Here is a 14550-nt window from a genome sequence, read left to right as displayed (position 1 = left end):
GCAGTCCATGGGGTTGCAAACAGCTGGACACAAGTGAGGGATTGAATTGAACTGAACTTGGTTACAAAAAAATAAATGATGTTTCAAACCAATACACTTCTTCACAAATACTAGTTTTTCAGAGGTTAGGAGAAACAGGCCTAAGTGCCTTGCACCTATAAACTGTTCTGGACAGAAGCTGAGTGTGTCTAGGCTTCTCAAGAATTCCATAGAACAAGGTTTCCTAAATGTTTACATATACCCCTCCTGAGATGCACATGGCATGGTTACTTCCAGTGGTATGCAAATAAACATGGTGTACTTTTAATCATCATTTTTGTTTAGAGTGATTAACTTTTATGAATAGCCAGCAATACTGGTTTCCATTGGCAATGGTGATAGACTGTTTCTTTTCTGTTTATTTGCTTGTTTTTAATCCATTCCATCCATTCATAGGCAAGAAAGTTGACTTTTGGGTGCACAGAGGTATGTTACCACCACCATCAAAATGCAAAACAGTTCTACAAAATTCTCTTGCTGCCTTTTGGTAGCCCAGGTCACCCATACCTTGGGAGCTAAGCAGTAAAGAAGACACTAGGGACACAAGCCACAATGGGGGTGCAACTCCAATGAATTTGGCTAAGATAAGGAGCGCTGGGGCGGGAACCCTGCAGGGGGTGGCTGCAATGGACAGATGGATTGGGGGTGATGGAAACATTCCTAAGATAGACTGTGGCAGTGGTTGTACAGTTCTGTAAATACCATAATGATCCCTGAATTGTACACCTGGAATAAGTGGATTTTACAGTATGTAAACGGTATCTCCAAAAAGGCAATTAAAAAAAAAAAAATTACATAGTGTATGATTTCACACAGACGACATAATTTCAGAAAAAGCGAAACTGCAGAAGCAGAAAAGAGATGAAGGTTTCCCTTTAGCAAAACACGCAGTTAATGGGAAAATGTTTTGATTGAACCCAGCCTCACGAGAGGATGCGCGCAGGTGAGTGAAGTGAACCTGGCGGGGCTGGGATGCCAGGGATGAGCTTAGGGACGGCTCTGCAGGAGGGAGCCCCCTAGCTGCATAGAGGTGCGCCCCGCAGTCATTCCAGGAATCCTGGGGTCCCACCCCGCCCCCCGAAACCAGCGCAGACTTACTGTGGCCGTGCCCGAGACGGTGTGCGCGCTCGTGTCCGCTGCGCTCTGCTCCGAGTGTGACTGCGCGGGAGGGTACAGGTTTAACGTGTGCTCCGGGACGGTGGTCTGGCCCGTGTACTCTGGTGCGGGGTGGGGGTGAGGGGCCGTGTATTCCGCGGGGATGCCGTTCTGAGGGGGGGCAAACTGGGCCGAAGCATAAGGCTGAGCCATTGTGTCAGGGGCAGCTGCTGCTTCCTGATTACCCTGGAAAATCAGAGAGAAGGAGAGAAACCATGAGCGGGCAGCAGGCAGAACCTTCTCCCCAGACCCAGGAACAATAGCTCCCCGGATGTCGCGTGGGTGCCAGGGTGGTGCCAAGAGCCTGAGATGGGTACATCCTAGGCCATCTTCATCAGACGGTATAAGGATGCAGTAACCATCACCAGGGTCTCCAAGAACCCGCCTGCCAATGCAGGAGACACGGTTCCATCCCTGGGTCAGGAAAATCCCCTAGAGAAGGGAATGGCAACCCACTCCAGTATCCTTGCCTGGGAAATTCCACGGACAGAGAAGCCTGGCAGGTTCAGGTGGCCGCAAAGAGTCAGACAGGACTTAGCAACTAAACAAGGACAGGCCAGTCATCACTGAGACAGCCCCACTGTCCAGATGCAGAAATCGAGGTTCTGAAAGGTGGAAGACCCTTCCGCATATCATCCAGCCCAAGAGCCACACACCGTGAGAGTCTGTGTTCTTCTGCACTGGATTTTTCTGGCAGGTCTTTCTAATTTCATTCCCATTTTGGAACGTGTGAGCCTGTAGTTGTCGCCAGTGACAGCAGAGCCTTGATTTGATACTTAAAATGCCAAGAGAGATTAAATTGAACGTGTGTGTTCTTGAGAGGAGAGACAATTCGTGTAAGCATTAGAATTTAATCAACATTTTATGTGCTTTGGTTCACATAATGGGATGGGGGTGGTGGTCCTTGCAAGGGTCACTGTGTGTGTGCGTGTGCGTGTGCGTATGATGGTCTCAGAGCCAACATGAAGCAGCTGATGAAAATTCAAGACCTAATTTGGACAACGATGGCCCTCAACGATAGTCTCATTTTAAGTGTCTCTGCAAAACATGGATTTGACTCTTAGCCTCATTAATCAATGCCTCCCCCCTGTTCCCTGACTAATTTTTTTTTTTATAAGCAGAGCATTATATAACAATTCGCCCTTCAGATCTAGGCAAAACATGGAATGTGATAATTACAGTCAAGTCAAAAGAATAAAAAAAGAAGAACTCAAATGCTTCCCTTTCAGGAAACCTCTCTCTCCACCCCCACCCCCACAACTTTACTACCCTACACACACACACACACACACACACACACACACACACCCCATCAGGGTCTGTAACCCAGAGGTCTAAATTTTCCATGGTCTTAAGAAATGGGATTGCACAGTCAGAGAGAGAGAGAGAGGGAAAGCTTAGCAATTAAGCCCACCAAATAGTTTCCTCTCCCATTGTCTGTGGTCAATTAGATGTGACTTCAGCCCTCCTGTAATGATACCAGGGCAACAATGTCAGAATCTCTCCCATCTCCAGAGTCCCTGCCACTGACATTTGAGAGCATCTCCAGCCCAAGCAACTTGAGTGCAGCAAAACCCATTATGACAGAGAGGGTAGGAAAAAAAAAAAGTTAATTCTCAAAGCAGTGCCAAGAGCTGGTGCATTTGTTTAGAAGGAACCTTAATTAGAATGTTAAAGATGACACTTGGAAGAGAACAGTGCTTAGGATAAGTTTAAAACATTTTACAAGTGAAAACACCCCCAGCAGGGCCTTTCCTCCCCTGGACTAATTTCTCCAAATGTCTATGCCATCGGAAGCAAAAATGCACAGCTGTGGCTTTCTTGGCAACATGTTTTCATGGCACCTGGGGGCTGTGAGGGTCCGACTGTGCTGGGGTTGGATTGTTTGAGGTGCAAAGTTAACTGTCTGTCCTTGGAAAACCACATTCACCGTCACTGTTGCTCACTGTTCAGCCTCTTCAAGGATAAGCCCGGTTCCTCTTGGGGGACACTCCCACTCCCAGCCCACCTCGGAGTCACGTGACCCAGCCTGGCTGACCAGAGGACTCTCCTCTCATGGCCACAGTGATGGGGGCTCATGCCCGTCTCTCTAAGCTGGTTAGCGAGTTGACCCCTTGCCACTCCAGTGAGGCGTAATCCTGGGACCTGACTGGTATTCGGGGAGGAAGTTCCTTCACTACGATGACTGGCAGCTGAAAAACATAATACCAGCTTGGAGCTACAAGAAAATGCCTCTTGAAAGGGGGTCTCCCTAAAGCAGAAGCTGACCTGGAGGAAAACGGAGCCCAGAAATGGAGACGCAGACCCACTGAGTCCCCCTGACATCATCTGAAGTCATGGATCCAGCTCTTCCTGCAGTCAGTAATGCTGCTGTTTAAATTCCATAACTCAGTAAATGTCTGTGTAAGCCCAGTTTTCTATTACATGCAAGCTAAAAGGTCTTGACTGATACAAAAAAAAAAAAAATCCTCTACTGTGTATTAGCCGACTAGCATTCTTTTCTTCTAGAGGGCTGCTCAAGGAACATAGACTTGTGCACAGAGATTCCATATGATGCAACTTCTTTCTGGCTCATGAGAAGCCCTAGAAGCTTTGGGACCTTGAGAATACTCCAAAGGGAAATACACTGGGACAGATTTCACTTCTGCCCAAAGATCTATTTCAGACTCTCCTGCCCCTCCCCTCGCTTGTCTCTGAAAGACAGTCTTGTAAAAAACACCAAGGGAGCCTGAAATGCTCACAGGATTAGGGGTAGAGAGAGATGGTCAAAATAGACACAGCTTTCCTTGCTCCGCCTTCAGTAGAAATGCTTTCACGGGAACGTATACGCCCACCTAGCCTTTCCGCATGGCAGAGCCATCTCAGGAAGAGAGAACCAATCCCATGTGCTTCTGCAAAACAGTAGCCGCTCCGTGCTAGGATCTGACCCCTCTCTGCATTGCCCAGGGAAGGGCTTGACCTCAAGAAGTGTATGGTCTCTTTTATTTTCTCAACAACATCATGTCTTTCTGCTCGCTGCCTCCTGTGCTTGGGAAGTTCTCCCCTACTCCCTTGCCTGGCTAGTCTCAGCTTCTCTCTCTTTCTCTTTTTTAAAATATTTATTTATTTACTTTTGACTCTGCTGGGTCTTCATTGCTGCACAGGCTTTTCTCTAGTTGCAACGAGTGGGGGCTACTCTCAACGTGCGGTGTGTGGGGATCTCACTGTGCTGGCTTCTCTTCGGGAGCTCAGGCTCTAGGCACATGGGCTTCAGTAGTTGTGGCTCCTGGGCTCGAGAGCACGGGCTCAGTAGTCACGGCAAATGGGCTTTGTTGTCCCCTGGCACGTGGGATCTTCCCGGACTAGGGATTGAACCCGTGTCTCCTGCATTGGCAGGCAGATTCTTTACCACTGAGCTACCAGGGGAGCCCTCGGCTTCTCTTTGAGGCTCCAGATCCCCCAGCCAGTCTTTTTGACACTTAAACCACATCAGTTGCCTGTCCTCTAAGCTCTACCGCAGCTTTGCTCACTTCCCACGTAACTGGAGGTACCGCCATTGCCTGCTGATTTGCCTGTGAACATCCGGAGGGTGGGAGACTGCGTCACATTCTCTGCTCTATCTCCAGGCTTCCGAAGTACACTGGCTGCAAAGTCAGCAGACCCCAGTGCTTGCTAAGTGAGTGCATGCCTGGCCAGTGAACTCTGGGCTCTGTGTGGCTTCACTGGGCAACAGGATGGAAGGGGTGGGGATAGGAGAGGGATGGGCAAATGAACTCTGGAAGAAATCTGGCCCATGACTTGTTTTTGTAAATAAAGTTTTATTGGGACATAACCATGCTCACTGTGTCCCAATGGCAGAGTTGAGTCACTATGACAAGAGACCATACAGCCCACAGAGCCTAAACTATTGAACTATCAGGCCCTTTGCAGAAAAGGTTTTCTCATCGTTGTGACAGACTTATCATGAGTCATGGGGCCATCACTTCAGAAGCTGTGGTTGCACAAAGAGTTTGGGCAGGAAATACAGTCAGTGGTGAAGCAGGGAGAGAAAAGGGGATGCCTTCTCCCTAAACCAAGGAAGGGGTGGCCCAGTGTTAAGCATGGTGGAAGAAGGATGCCATAGAATCTTTTCCAGAATCTTCTCTGAATCACCAGACATCTACATTGTACACACAAGTGCATCAAACCCAGCAAAAGTGGGCTTATGAGAAGACTAGTGATGGCATCACACGTCTCTGCTCCATCTGAAAGACACCCTCTTCAAACCAGAGCCCAGAAGACAAAGCAAGTGACACTCACGCCTAGTGGGCACCAGGCATGGTGCTGAGCGTTTTACAGCAAGAGTCCTCAAGCAAGGATGATCTCTTCCCAGGAGACATGAAGCAATGACTACAGACACTTTCGTTTGTCACAACTGGGGACTAAGGGGAACCACCAGCATCTAGGAGGCCAGAGATGCTGCTGAACACCCTAAGATGCACAGGATCACCCCACCCCACCACCAAGGATTATCCAGCTCTGAAGGTTAATAGTGCCAAGGTCTAGACTCTGCTTTGCATGCTTTGCATCTGGAATCCCACTTTATTTCATTGTAAAGGATACCATGGCCCAGAGCCGGTAAATAATATTGTGAGGCCACAGCCACAGCTATCTCTGAGGAAAGCCAGGAGTTGAACCAGAGCTCGTGTTTATCCCATGCCAAGGTATTTCTCATCCCCCAAGAAGATCCCCTGGTTGGGAGATACGTTTCTGATTTTAAATAAATAAGCCACTCTCTGTCACATATACAGTGACCCTGAGACCCGTTTTCCATCAGGTGGCATGGCAGGTGCTAGGGTCAATCAGTTGCTCAGTCGTGTCCAACTCTTTGTGACCCCATGGACTGTAGCCCTCCAGGCTCCTCTGTCCATGGTATTTTCCAGGCAAGAGAACTGGAGTGGGTTGCCATTTCCTTCTCCAGGGCATCTTCCCGACCCAGGGATCGAACCCTCGTCTCTTTCATCTCTTGCACTGGAAGGCAGATTCTCTACCACTAGCACCCGTGGGGAGCCCCCAGGTGCTAGGGTATTTGATTCAAAGAGGCCAGGCTTCTGATTGCCAGGTTGGGGAGGGGCAAGGGGGATCCTTTGGCAAGTGTTAGAATAGCAGCTTGGGAAATTTCCACCACCTCAAGCCTGAAGCCTGGCTTCTGAAGGCTCTGAGGTTCCCAGGGCCAAGGGCAAGGACCAAGTAGGGGCGGCACTGGAGCCAGGACAAACCCCCAACCTCCACCCAAACCTGCACCAATCTGGCAAAACCAGGGTGCTCAACTCTAAGAGACAGTGTCCAAGGTAGCCAAGGAGCCTACAGGTAGCACTCAAGTCCTTGGAGCCTGAGATGCACGCCCATTCCTGGAGTTCTCAGACAGATGTTGGGGGGACCCCCTGCGGTTACTTATTAACACTGACAACCATTCCAAAGAGACCCTAATTAATATTCCCAACATTTGCACTTTGGGCTAATTACATCTAATATTTAATTAAGATCATCGTTCTTCCTATGGAATTATTTTTCACCTTCAAAGGGCTTCAGAGATGTCTTTCTTTTCTCCCTAGTGATGCTCCTGGATTCTTAGCATGGTTGACATGAATTTTCTGGGAAAAAAAATATTCACCTTGTGCTTGTGTGCTAAGTCGCTTCGGTCTTGTCCAATTCTTTGGGACCCTATGGACTACAGCCCACCAGGCTCCTCTGTCCATGAGATTTTCCAGGCAAGAGTACTGGAGTGGGTTGCCGTGCCCTCCTCCAGGGGATCTTCCTGACGCAGGGATCGAACCTGTTCTCTTGTATCTCTGGCATTGGCAGGTAGGTTCGTTACCACTAGCGCCACTTGGGAAGTCCATATTCACATTAAGGGCATCTTTTCCACTCCAGGTCAAGACAAGTCTTAAGTCACGTGGACATGCTCCAGGGCAGGGAATGAGGGGAAATGAGGGGAAGCTGAAGCCAATTTCATGTCAGTGGTGGGGACAGGAAACCATTTTCCAGAGCATGCTGACTAGACATTCCCTGATTTGCAGATGCTCCCTTCATCCCTCTGTGCTGTTCTTAGTTGCTCAGTTGTGTCTGATTCTTTGAGACCCCATGGACTGCAGCCCACCAGGCTCCTCTGTCCATGGGATTCTCCAGGCAAGAATACTGGAGTGGGTTGCCATGCCCTCCTCCAGGGGATCTTCCCAATCCAGGAATCGAACCCGGGTCTCCCGCATTGCAGGCAGATTCTTTCCTGACTGAGGATCATCCCCCTACCTTAATGCCAAATGCCTGCTTTTCCCAAATAAGTGGAATGATCAGGGAGATGCTGATATTTCCTGAGTCAGGGTGCTTGTGGGGGTACTGAGTTGACAGCAGAGGGTGATTCTGCCTTGCATGTACCTCCACATCATCCCTGAGACTGGGAAAGATTGAGGGCACGAGGAGAAGGGGATGACAGAAGATGAGATGGTTGGATGGCATCACCGACTCAATGGACATGAGTTTGAGCAAACTCTGGGAGATAGTGAAGGACAGGGAAGCCCGGTGTGCTGCAGTCCATGGGCTCGCAACTTAGCAACTGAACAACCACATCATCAGGGGGGTGCTTCAAGTGCTTTTGCAATCCTAGCATCTGATGTTCAGTGCCTGGACTTCCCTGGGTTACTGCCCAATACACAAAAGGGAAGAAAAAAGAAGCCAAGACCTCATGTTTTCAAACCCACCCTTGGCTGTTGCAGAACTGGGTAGAAATTTGAAATCAAGAGCACCTATTAGGATAAATGGAAAAGAAACTTCTTCGTCCTCATGGGCCAAACATTAATTAGAACAGCAACTCAACAGCAGCCAGATGACGTGGGAACCCCCACCAATTTCCCGAAACACCCCGGTGGGTAGTTTGCACTCCAGCTACAGAGAGGAAAGCGGGTTATTAAAATGCAACCAAGTCTGATTCACCAAAGGAAAAAAAAGTGCCATTTCAATTTAAATATTTTACTGAAGCATGAAATAGCCAGGATATTATTGCTATTTTAAGACAAATACCGTAATCTGACCATTAGCATAGTGTGTGGACTTTGCTGCTTGCAGGCATTCAGTGAGACACCCCACAAATACAGAGAATCTCCTTGGTCGCTGAAACATCCCACACCCTTAATTTTCTCAGGAGGCAGAGCCAGAGAGAAAATGGGAGGTGTTTTCTTTTGTATTTTGGTGAGTTTTCTTTGTTGTTGTTGTTGTTAGACATCCCCTTCTCCCGGGCACAGCCCTGAGTGGCTTAATAAAGTAGTTTTGGGAAACTAATAAATGAACCAAGACTGGCAGCCCATCGGACTTGGCAAAATATTTTGGCTCACCATCTAATGCAAAGCACATTTCAACTGCAGAAAAGAGTCCTTACGTGGCAGAGCATGGAACGGATTTATTCTTTTCACCGTGAACTGTCTGACTTTTACTGAGGGGGAAAAGTGCCTGCCAAGGTGGACTTTAAGTATTTTTCTTTCCCGTCTGTGTGTGTGTGTTTTCCCAGCTCTAATCATCAAACTTCTAGAGCATCCTTTCTCCTTTTGTGTCTGAAATTTATCGTTCCCAGTCCATTTCTCGTCCCCTCAAATCTCTTCTGGCCTAAACAGCCCCTCTAGTAAAGAAATGCAAGGGAATGGTTCAGTCCTCTTAAACCAACTGGTTACACCTCTACACACCGTCTAGAAAAGCAGTGTCTCCCGCCCTGGGACCCACCCCTCCCACCAACTCCGACTGTCCATTCCTGGCTGCCTGCAGTTCTCCTTCTTACTGACAGTTTGGTACTTGAGTTTCTCAACCTGGTCTGTTCTGCTTCTCTGGCAAGAAATTGCGCATATTCAGAGAAAAGCCTCCAGTGCTGGACCGAAAAGAACTAAAACTGCATCATACCCCTGGGGGCACTGAAACCAAAGAAGGGAAATGCAAAATTACATCATTAACCTGCGGGTTCGAAGACCAGCTCAGTTCTTACACATCAAGCAGAAAAGCTCCTGCACACACACACACACACACACACACACACACACACACACTTGGCTGAATTCCTCTCCTTTCCCTCCCGGCATGATTCAAGGAGCAAAATCCACATCACACACAGAGCAACAGAGACTTCATACCAAGAAAGGCTTCCGCTCCATTCAAAGCAGTTTCGAGTGAAACAGAAACATGGGGGAAATATACCTGCGGTACCATCCTGCTTCCTTTCTCCTCCATAAACTTAGCAGCTGTCCTCGTGCCACACCACAGAGCATCTGGCAGGAGAGAGCCTCGATGAGGAGTGAGGGTGTGTGCGCTGAGCAACGTGGGGACGGCGGGGGCGCGGGGGGCGGGGGGGCCGGGGCCGCCCGGCTGACCTCCTCCTCAACATCTGACTGCTCCCCAAACCAGCCCCAGAGGGGACTCCTTCCTGGAGCTGATCCATCAATCACAGCCCGCCCCTCCTCTGGCCCCTGCTCTCCGCTTCCGAGTGTACGCTGAGCAGATGATTATATAGACGAGGAAGGGGGAAAAAAAAGAAAGAAAGAAAACCCACACAGCGCTCGACTACATTAATAGCTGTTTAAAAAACATTAGAAATGCTATCCTCTGCACCGCCCGGAGCTGGAATTTTTCATTACTAAACTAAATATATGGTATGCAAGCAAACTTAGGAATTCCACTGGGAAGCTCGCGCGACTCTCCTATTTTTGTTTTATATTGGGATGGGCGGGAGTGGGGGAAACGCCAAAAGGAGCAGGGGAGGAGACAGAAGAGAGATGAAGACAGAGCTTGAAGAGATAAGAGAGATGGTGATGGATATGTTTTTAAAAAACACACCCTGAGAACACTGCAGATAAATGTATAACAAAGCTGAGTGGTTAATTGTAAATTGATCTTAAAATACTGTCAGGGGCGAGTGTGTGGAAGATGCTCAGGCCTGGCTCCTTGGCAGACTCTCTGCGTGATCTCAGGCAAGTTGTTGCAATGCCCTGGGCTCCAGTTTTTGGTTTTTTTTTTTTTTTTTTGCTTCTGTTTAATGGGGAACATGATGAGTGACTTCACAGGGTAATTGTGAGAAGATCATGATAAAAATCAAATCACGGGAAAACAAACACGCACGGCGCCCTGTCTCAGAGGATGCGCTAGATAAACAGCTTCATTCATCACATTCAATAACGTGGTGAGCAAAATCCAAAACCATCTTTGTCCCTGAGGACTCAACAGGAAGGACCTACAGTAGACTCTGAAGAAAAGGAACCCACCCTTGACCCCAGAACCCCAGTGATGATCAAGGGCATGAAGGGAAATCAGCCTCTTGTTTTTCTCTTGTCTTGAACTTCTGTCTCTTCTAAGTTCATTTTTTTTTCTTGTTTCCCAATGAGCAAAAATAAAACCTCGTACAAAATCCCCTGTGATTTCAATGCCAAATGCTGCCTCTTTATTTAAAGCTGCAAATACTTTGTTCTTCCTTTATTATTAAAACTACAACCACCGCAGTGAAATGTCAACACAGTCTCAGTTTTTATTTAGTCATGTCTTTCTGGCTTGCCCAAGGAGAGGTTTCAAGAGACCCATCCACTCTTTGCATGGACAGCCGCTTATCACTGAGACGCCTGCTTGGAAAGGAGAGATCTCGGTACACTGGAGGGAATGGATGAGGTTTCTGAAGTGATTAAACTTGTAATTAAATTGTATAACAGAGGAGGAGGTGAGGGTGGAGAAGGCTGCCCGGAAGAATTCCACTTTCCTGCTGATCTGTTGGTGGTGTGAGTTCAGGGAGCCCCTGGGTGATTTTTTTTTTTTTCAATTCCCAGCTTCCCAGGGTTGGAAAGAAAATCTGGATAAACAGTATTTGTACCATTCTTACATTCCTATTTCCAATCACAGTCTGGGGATATGATTATTAATCAATTAATTAATTAATGCAGGATGAAATTAAGCAGCCCTCTCAGGTTCCTTGGGATTCACTGGTAGCTCAGTTGGTAAAGAATCTGTCTATACTGTAGGAGACCTGGGTTCAATTCCTGGTCGGGAAGATCTGCTGGAGAAGGGATAAACTACCCACACTCTGGTATTCTTGGGCTTTCCTGGTGGCTCAGCTGGTAAAGAATCCATCTGCAATGCAGGAGACCTGGGTTCGATCCCTGGGTCAGGAAGATCCCCTGGAGAAGGGAAAGGCTACCCACTCCAGTATTCTGGCCTGGAGAATTCCATGCACTATACAGTCCATGTAGTCGCAAAGAGTCGGACACGACTGAGCGACTTTCACTTTCACTCAGGTTCCTTAAAGGGATGAGTCAGCTCCCCTCTCGAAACCGCATCACCAGAGGACCAGAGCCCCTTCTCAAAGGACTCACTCAATAGGTGGACTCAGCAGTCATTCTGAGCCACAAGCCCCTTGTCCAACTGATAACTGAAGAGCTGAGCTTCTGTCTTTCAAGCAAATACAGGGGTCTTGCTTTCTCCTAGAAAGCAAAAAGTGTGAGACCAAGACAGGCAGATTCCTTGGTGTTCTGGGAAGTGATAGAGAAAATGCAAAAAATCCCCCAAAACCCAAAACCCAAAAAAGTCAAAACACCTAGTAGAGGAGAGTGTTTCAGGTGGAGCCAATCAGAGTGATGTAACAGGACATTACTCTTTAGCCCACGGGCCATAGGGTCACTTAGGGGTGGTCCTACAGAGCCAGAGGCTAGAACACCACCCCAGACCCACCGGCTTAAAATCTCTGAGGGTGGGTGGGATCCAGCCTTGAGCACTGTGTGAAGGTGCCTCAGACTGTTCTTATACACAATTTTGGGGTGAAATGTATTGTTTTCAAATTACAGGTGTGATCCCTTGGGATGTAAAACTCTGGTAGGGGGTTATCGCATCAACATTCTCTAAATGAAATAAACTGTACTACACTGGGAAAGAATAGAATAGAGTAAGAGAAATGTTTCATGAAACTTTTATGCGGGTGAATTGGGTTGTGATGTAAAACCTTTTATGGATTGCAATAAAATAAGTAAAATAAAAAACTCTATGCTGGGTAATTTCCCTGTTGGTTACCATCTAACTTTTTATTGGTGCTGTGACTACCGGGTTGGAGACAAATGCTGAAAAACCAGAAACTCAATGGTGGAACTATTGTGTACCCCGTTTCCTCATTTATTAATACAAATCAAAAATATTCTCCTTATTACAAAAAACAAAAAAACAAATATTCTCCTTCCTGATGAGGCTCTTGTGATGCTCTAGGGATCAAATATATGGGAATGTGTTTCATAATTTAGAAAGTCCTTGAGCATATATGCCTCACTGTAGGGATGATATCAGTCCCCTTTCTAGTCCAGCAAAGTTCTTCCTTCTCTGAAAAACACATGGGCAGGTGTGTTGGATTCATTCTACTGTGTGCTAGGCACTTTAATCTCCATAACCACCCCCCACGAGATAGATATTATGGTCTTTTTAAAGGTAAGAACACTGAGGCTCCAAATAGATGAAAAAACATTTGCCACCATGGGAGTTTATAAATTTGGTAAGTGGTGGGACCCTTATTGAAGAGTTCCTGTCACTGAATCCATGCTAAGATGAAGATGGAGATGATCACGATGATAAAGAGGATGAAGATGATGACGGTGGTGGTGATGATAAAGATGGAGAGGATGGTGGTGAAGAAGAAGATGATGATACAGAGATGATGGTGGTGATGAAGCTGATAATGATACAGAGATGATGGTGGTGATGAAGAAGATACAGAAGGAGATGATGGTGGTGATGAAGATGATGGTGATGATAAGAAAACTTTTCTCGAGTATTAACTAGGTACTAGTCACTGTTCTAAGCACCAAAGATACAAAATTCAGCAAAGCAGCTTTGCCTATATTATCTCATTTAATAAGAACCCAATGTGGTACCTACTATCATTCTCTTTTTAAGCGAGGCGGAGTTATCAGGTTGGCCAAAAGTTTCATTCAGGTTTTTTAATAACATCTTACAGAAGAACCTGAATGAACCTTTTGGTCAACCCAGTACGTCCTGCTACTCATACAACTAGTAAGAGCTAGTTACTGAAATCCATCAGACTCCTAAGCCCCACATCCTTAAACACTTGGAGATGGGTCAGCTTACAAACTGATCTTTGTAGTTTGTAAGGTCAGTATACAAACCTTGGTTTCCTAACTATATGAGCTTACCAAAAAATAATCTCTGGAACAAAGAGCTCTGAAATTGCTCTGGGATCATAATTCACAAAAAACCAACAAACAACCATGATGACAGGAATCCACGTCACAGATTGGAGTCAAAGCAATTTGTTTCATCTCGCCTTCCCAGCCTCCGTAGGCAGGCACAGAGGGGAGAGAGGCCAGGAGCCACCTTGACGCGGCTGAAAACCCCAGCCCCAGAAACACGAAGCAGGGGAGGGGGCGGCGGGTTTGCAACGGTGAGGTGTCACGCTTACGAAACGTTCCATCCTGACTTTCCGTGTGGAGACACAGAAGGCAACGGAAAGGTTGTTTTCCTCAACTCCTTAAAAATCAAATATTTATGGCACTTGTTGCTAATCAGTAGCCTTGACATGGTGGCTTATGAGGTGGTATTTCCAAAGAGAAACATACTTGTGTCAAAAAAAAAATAATAATTATTAGCCTCTGGAGCAAGTGAAGTTCCCAGTCAACAGTCTCAGGCACGTAAGAATGGGGGCTTTCTTATCTTGCTCCCTGCATCCACAGGGTCTTAGAGGACCCTGACTTGTCCTTTAAAATCCTTGTCAAAGTCTGACATGACGTATAATTTGATTTTGACATTATGTGTATTTTTACATTACGTATATTGGGTTGGCCAAAAACTTCATTTGGGTTTTCATGTAATACTGTGGTCCTCACCAAGGACTGGTTTCGTGAAAGACAATTTTTCCAGGGACCTGGGAAGGAGGGAGTATGGTTTGGGGATGATTTAAGTGCATTCCATTTATGGTATACTTTATTTCTGTTGGGCTTCCCTGATGGCTCAAATGGTAAAGAATCTGCCTGCAATGCAGGAGACTTGAGTTCAATCCCTAGGTCGGGAAGATGCCCTGGAGAAGGGAATGGTTACCCACTCCAGTATTCTTGCCTGGCCAATTCCATGGACAGAACAGCCTGGGACACTATACCCTATAGGGTCACAAAGGGTTGGACACGACTGAGTGACTAACACTCACTCACTCACTTATTTCTCTTACTATTACATCAGCTCCACCTCAGATCATCAGGCATTAGATCCTGGAGGTTTGAGGACACTTCTGTAAGATATGATGTAAAATTCTGAACCAACTTTGGGGCCAACTCTATATTTTGAGATCAGTCTCCAACCAGACTGTAAACTTCACGAGGGCAGGAACCC

The 14550-nt window shown here is 46.9% G+C and overlaps 1 protein-coding gene across 4 annotated transcripts in view; it reads right to left on the bottom strand.

Moving 5' to 3' along the window:
* The window catches only part of LOC133064008 (RNA binding protein fox-1 homolog 1), a 436966-nt gene that overhangs the window by 202468 nt on the left and 219948 nt on the right, over nt 1-14550 (bottom strand). For 3 of the 4 annotated variants that reach the window (XM_061153952.1, XM_061153950.1, XM_061153951.1), the window contains exon 2: nt 1138-1380. In XM_061153952.1, coding sequence (XP_061009935.1) covers nt 1138-1380 — 243 coding nt within the window. Of the gene's footprint in view, nt 1-1137; nt 1381-9387; nt 9443-14550 lie in introns of those variants that run through there. The other variant, XM_061153953.1, reaches the window with a different exon arrangement.

This window comes from Dama dama, chromosome 10 (genome assembly GCF_033118175.1).
Source record: "Dama dama isolate Ldn47 chromosome 10, ASM3311817v1, whole genome shotgun sequence".
NCBI classification, from domain to species: Eukaryota; Metazoa; Chordata; class Mammalia; order Artiodactyla; family Cervidae; genus Dama; species Dama dama.
This window is presented reverse-complemented; position numbering and strand designations above follow the sequence as displayed.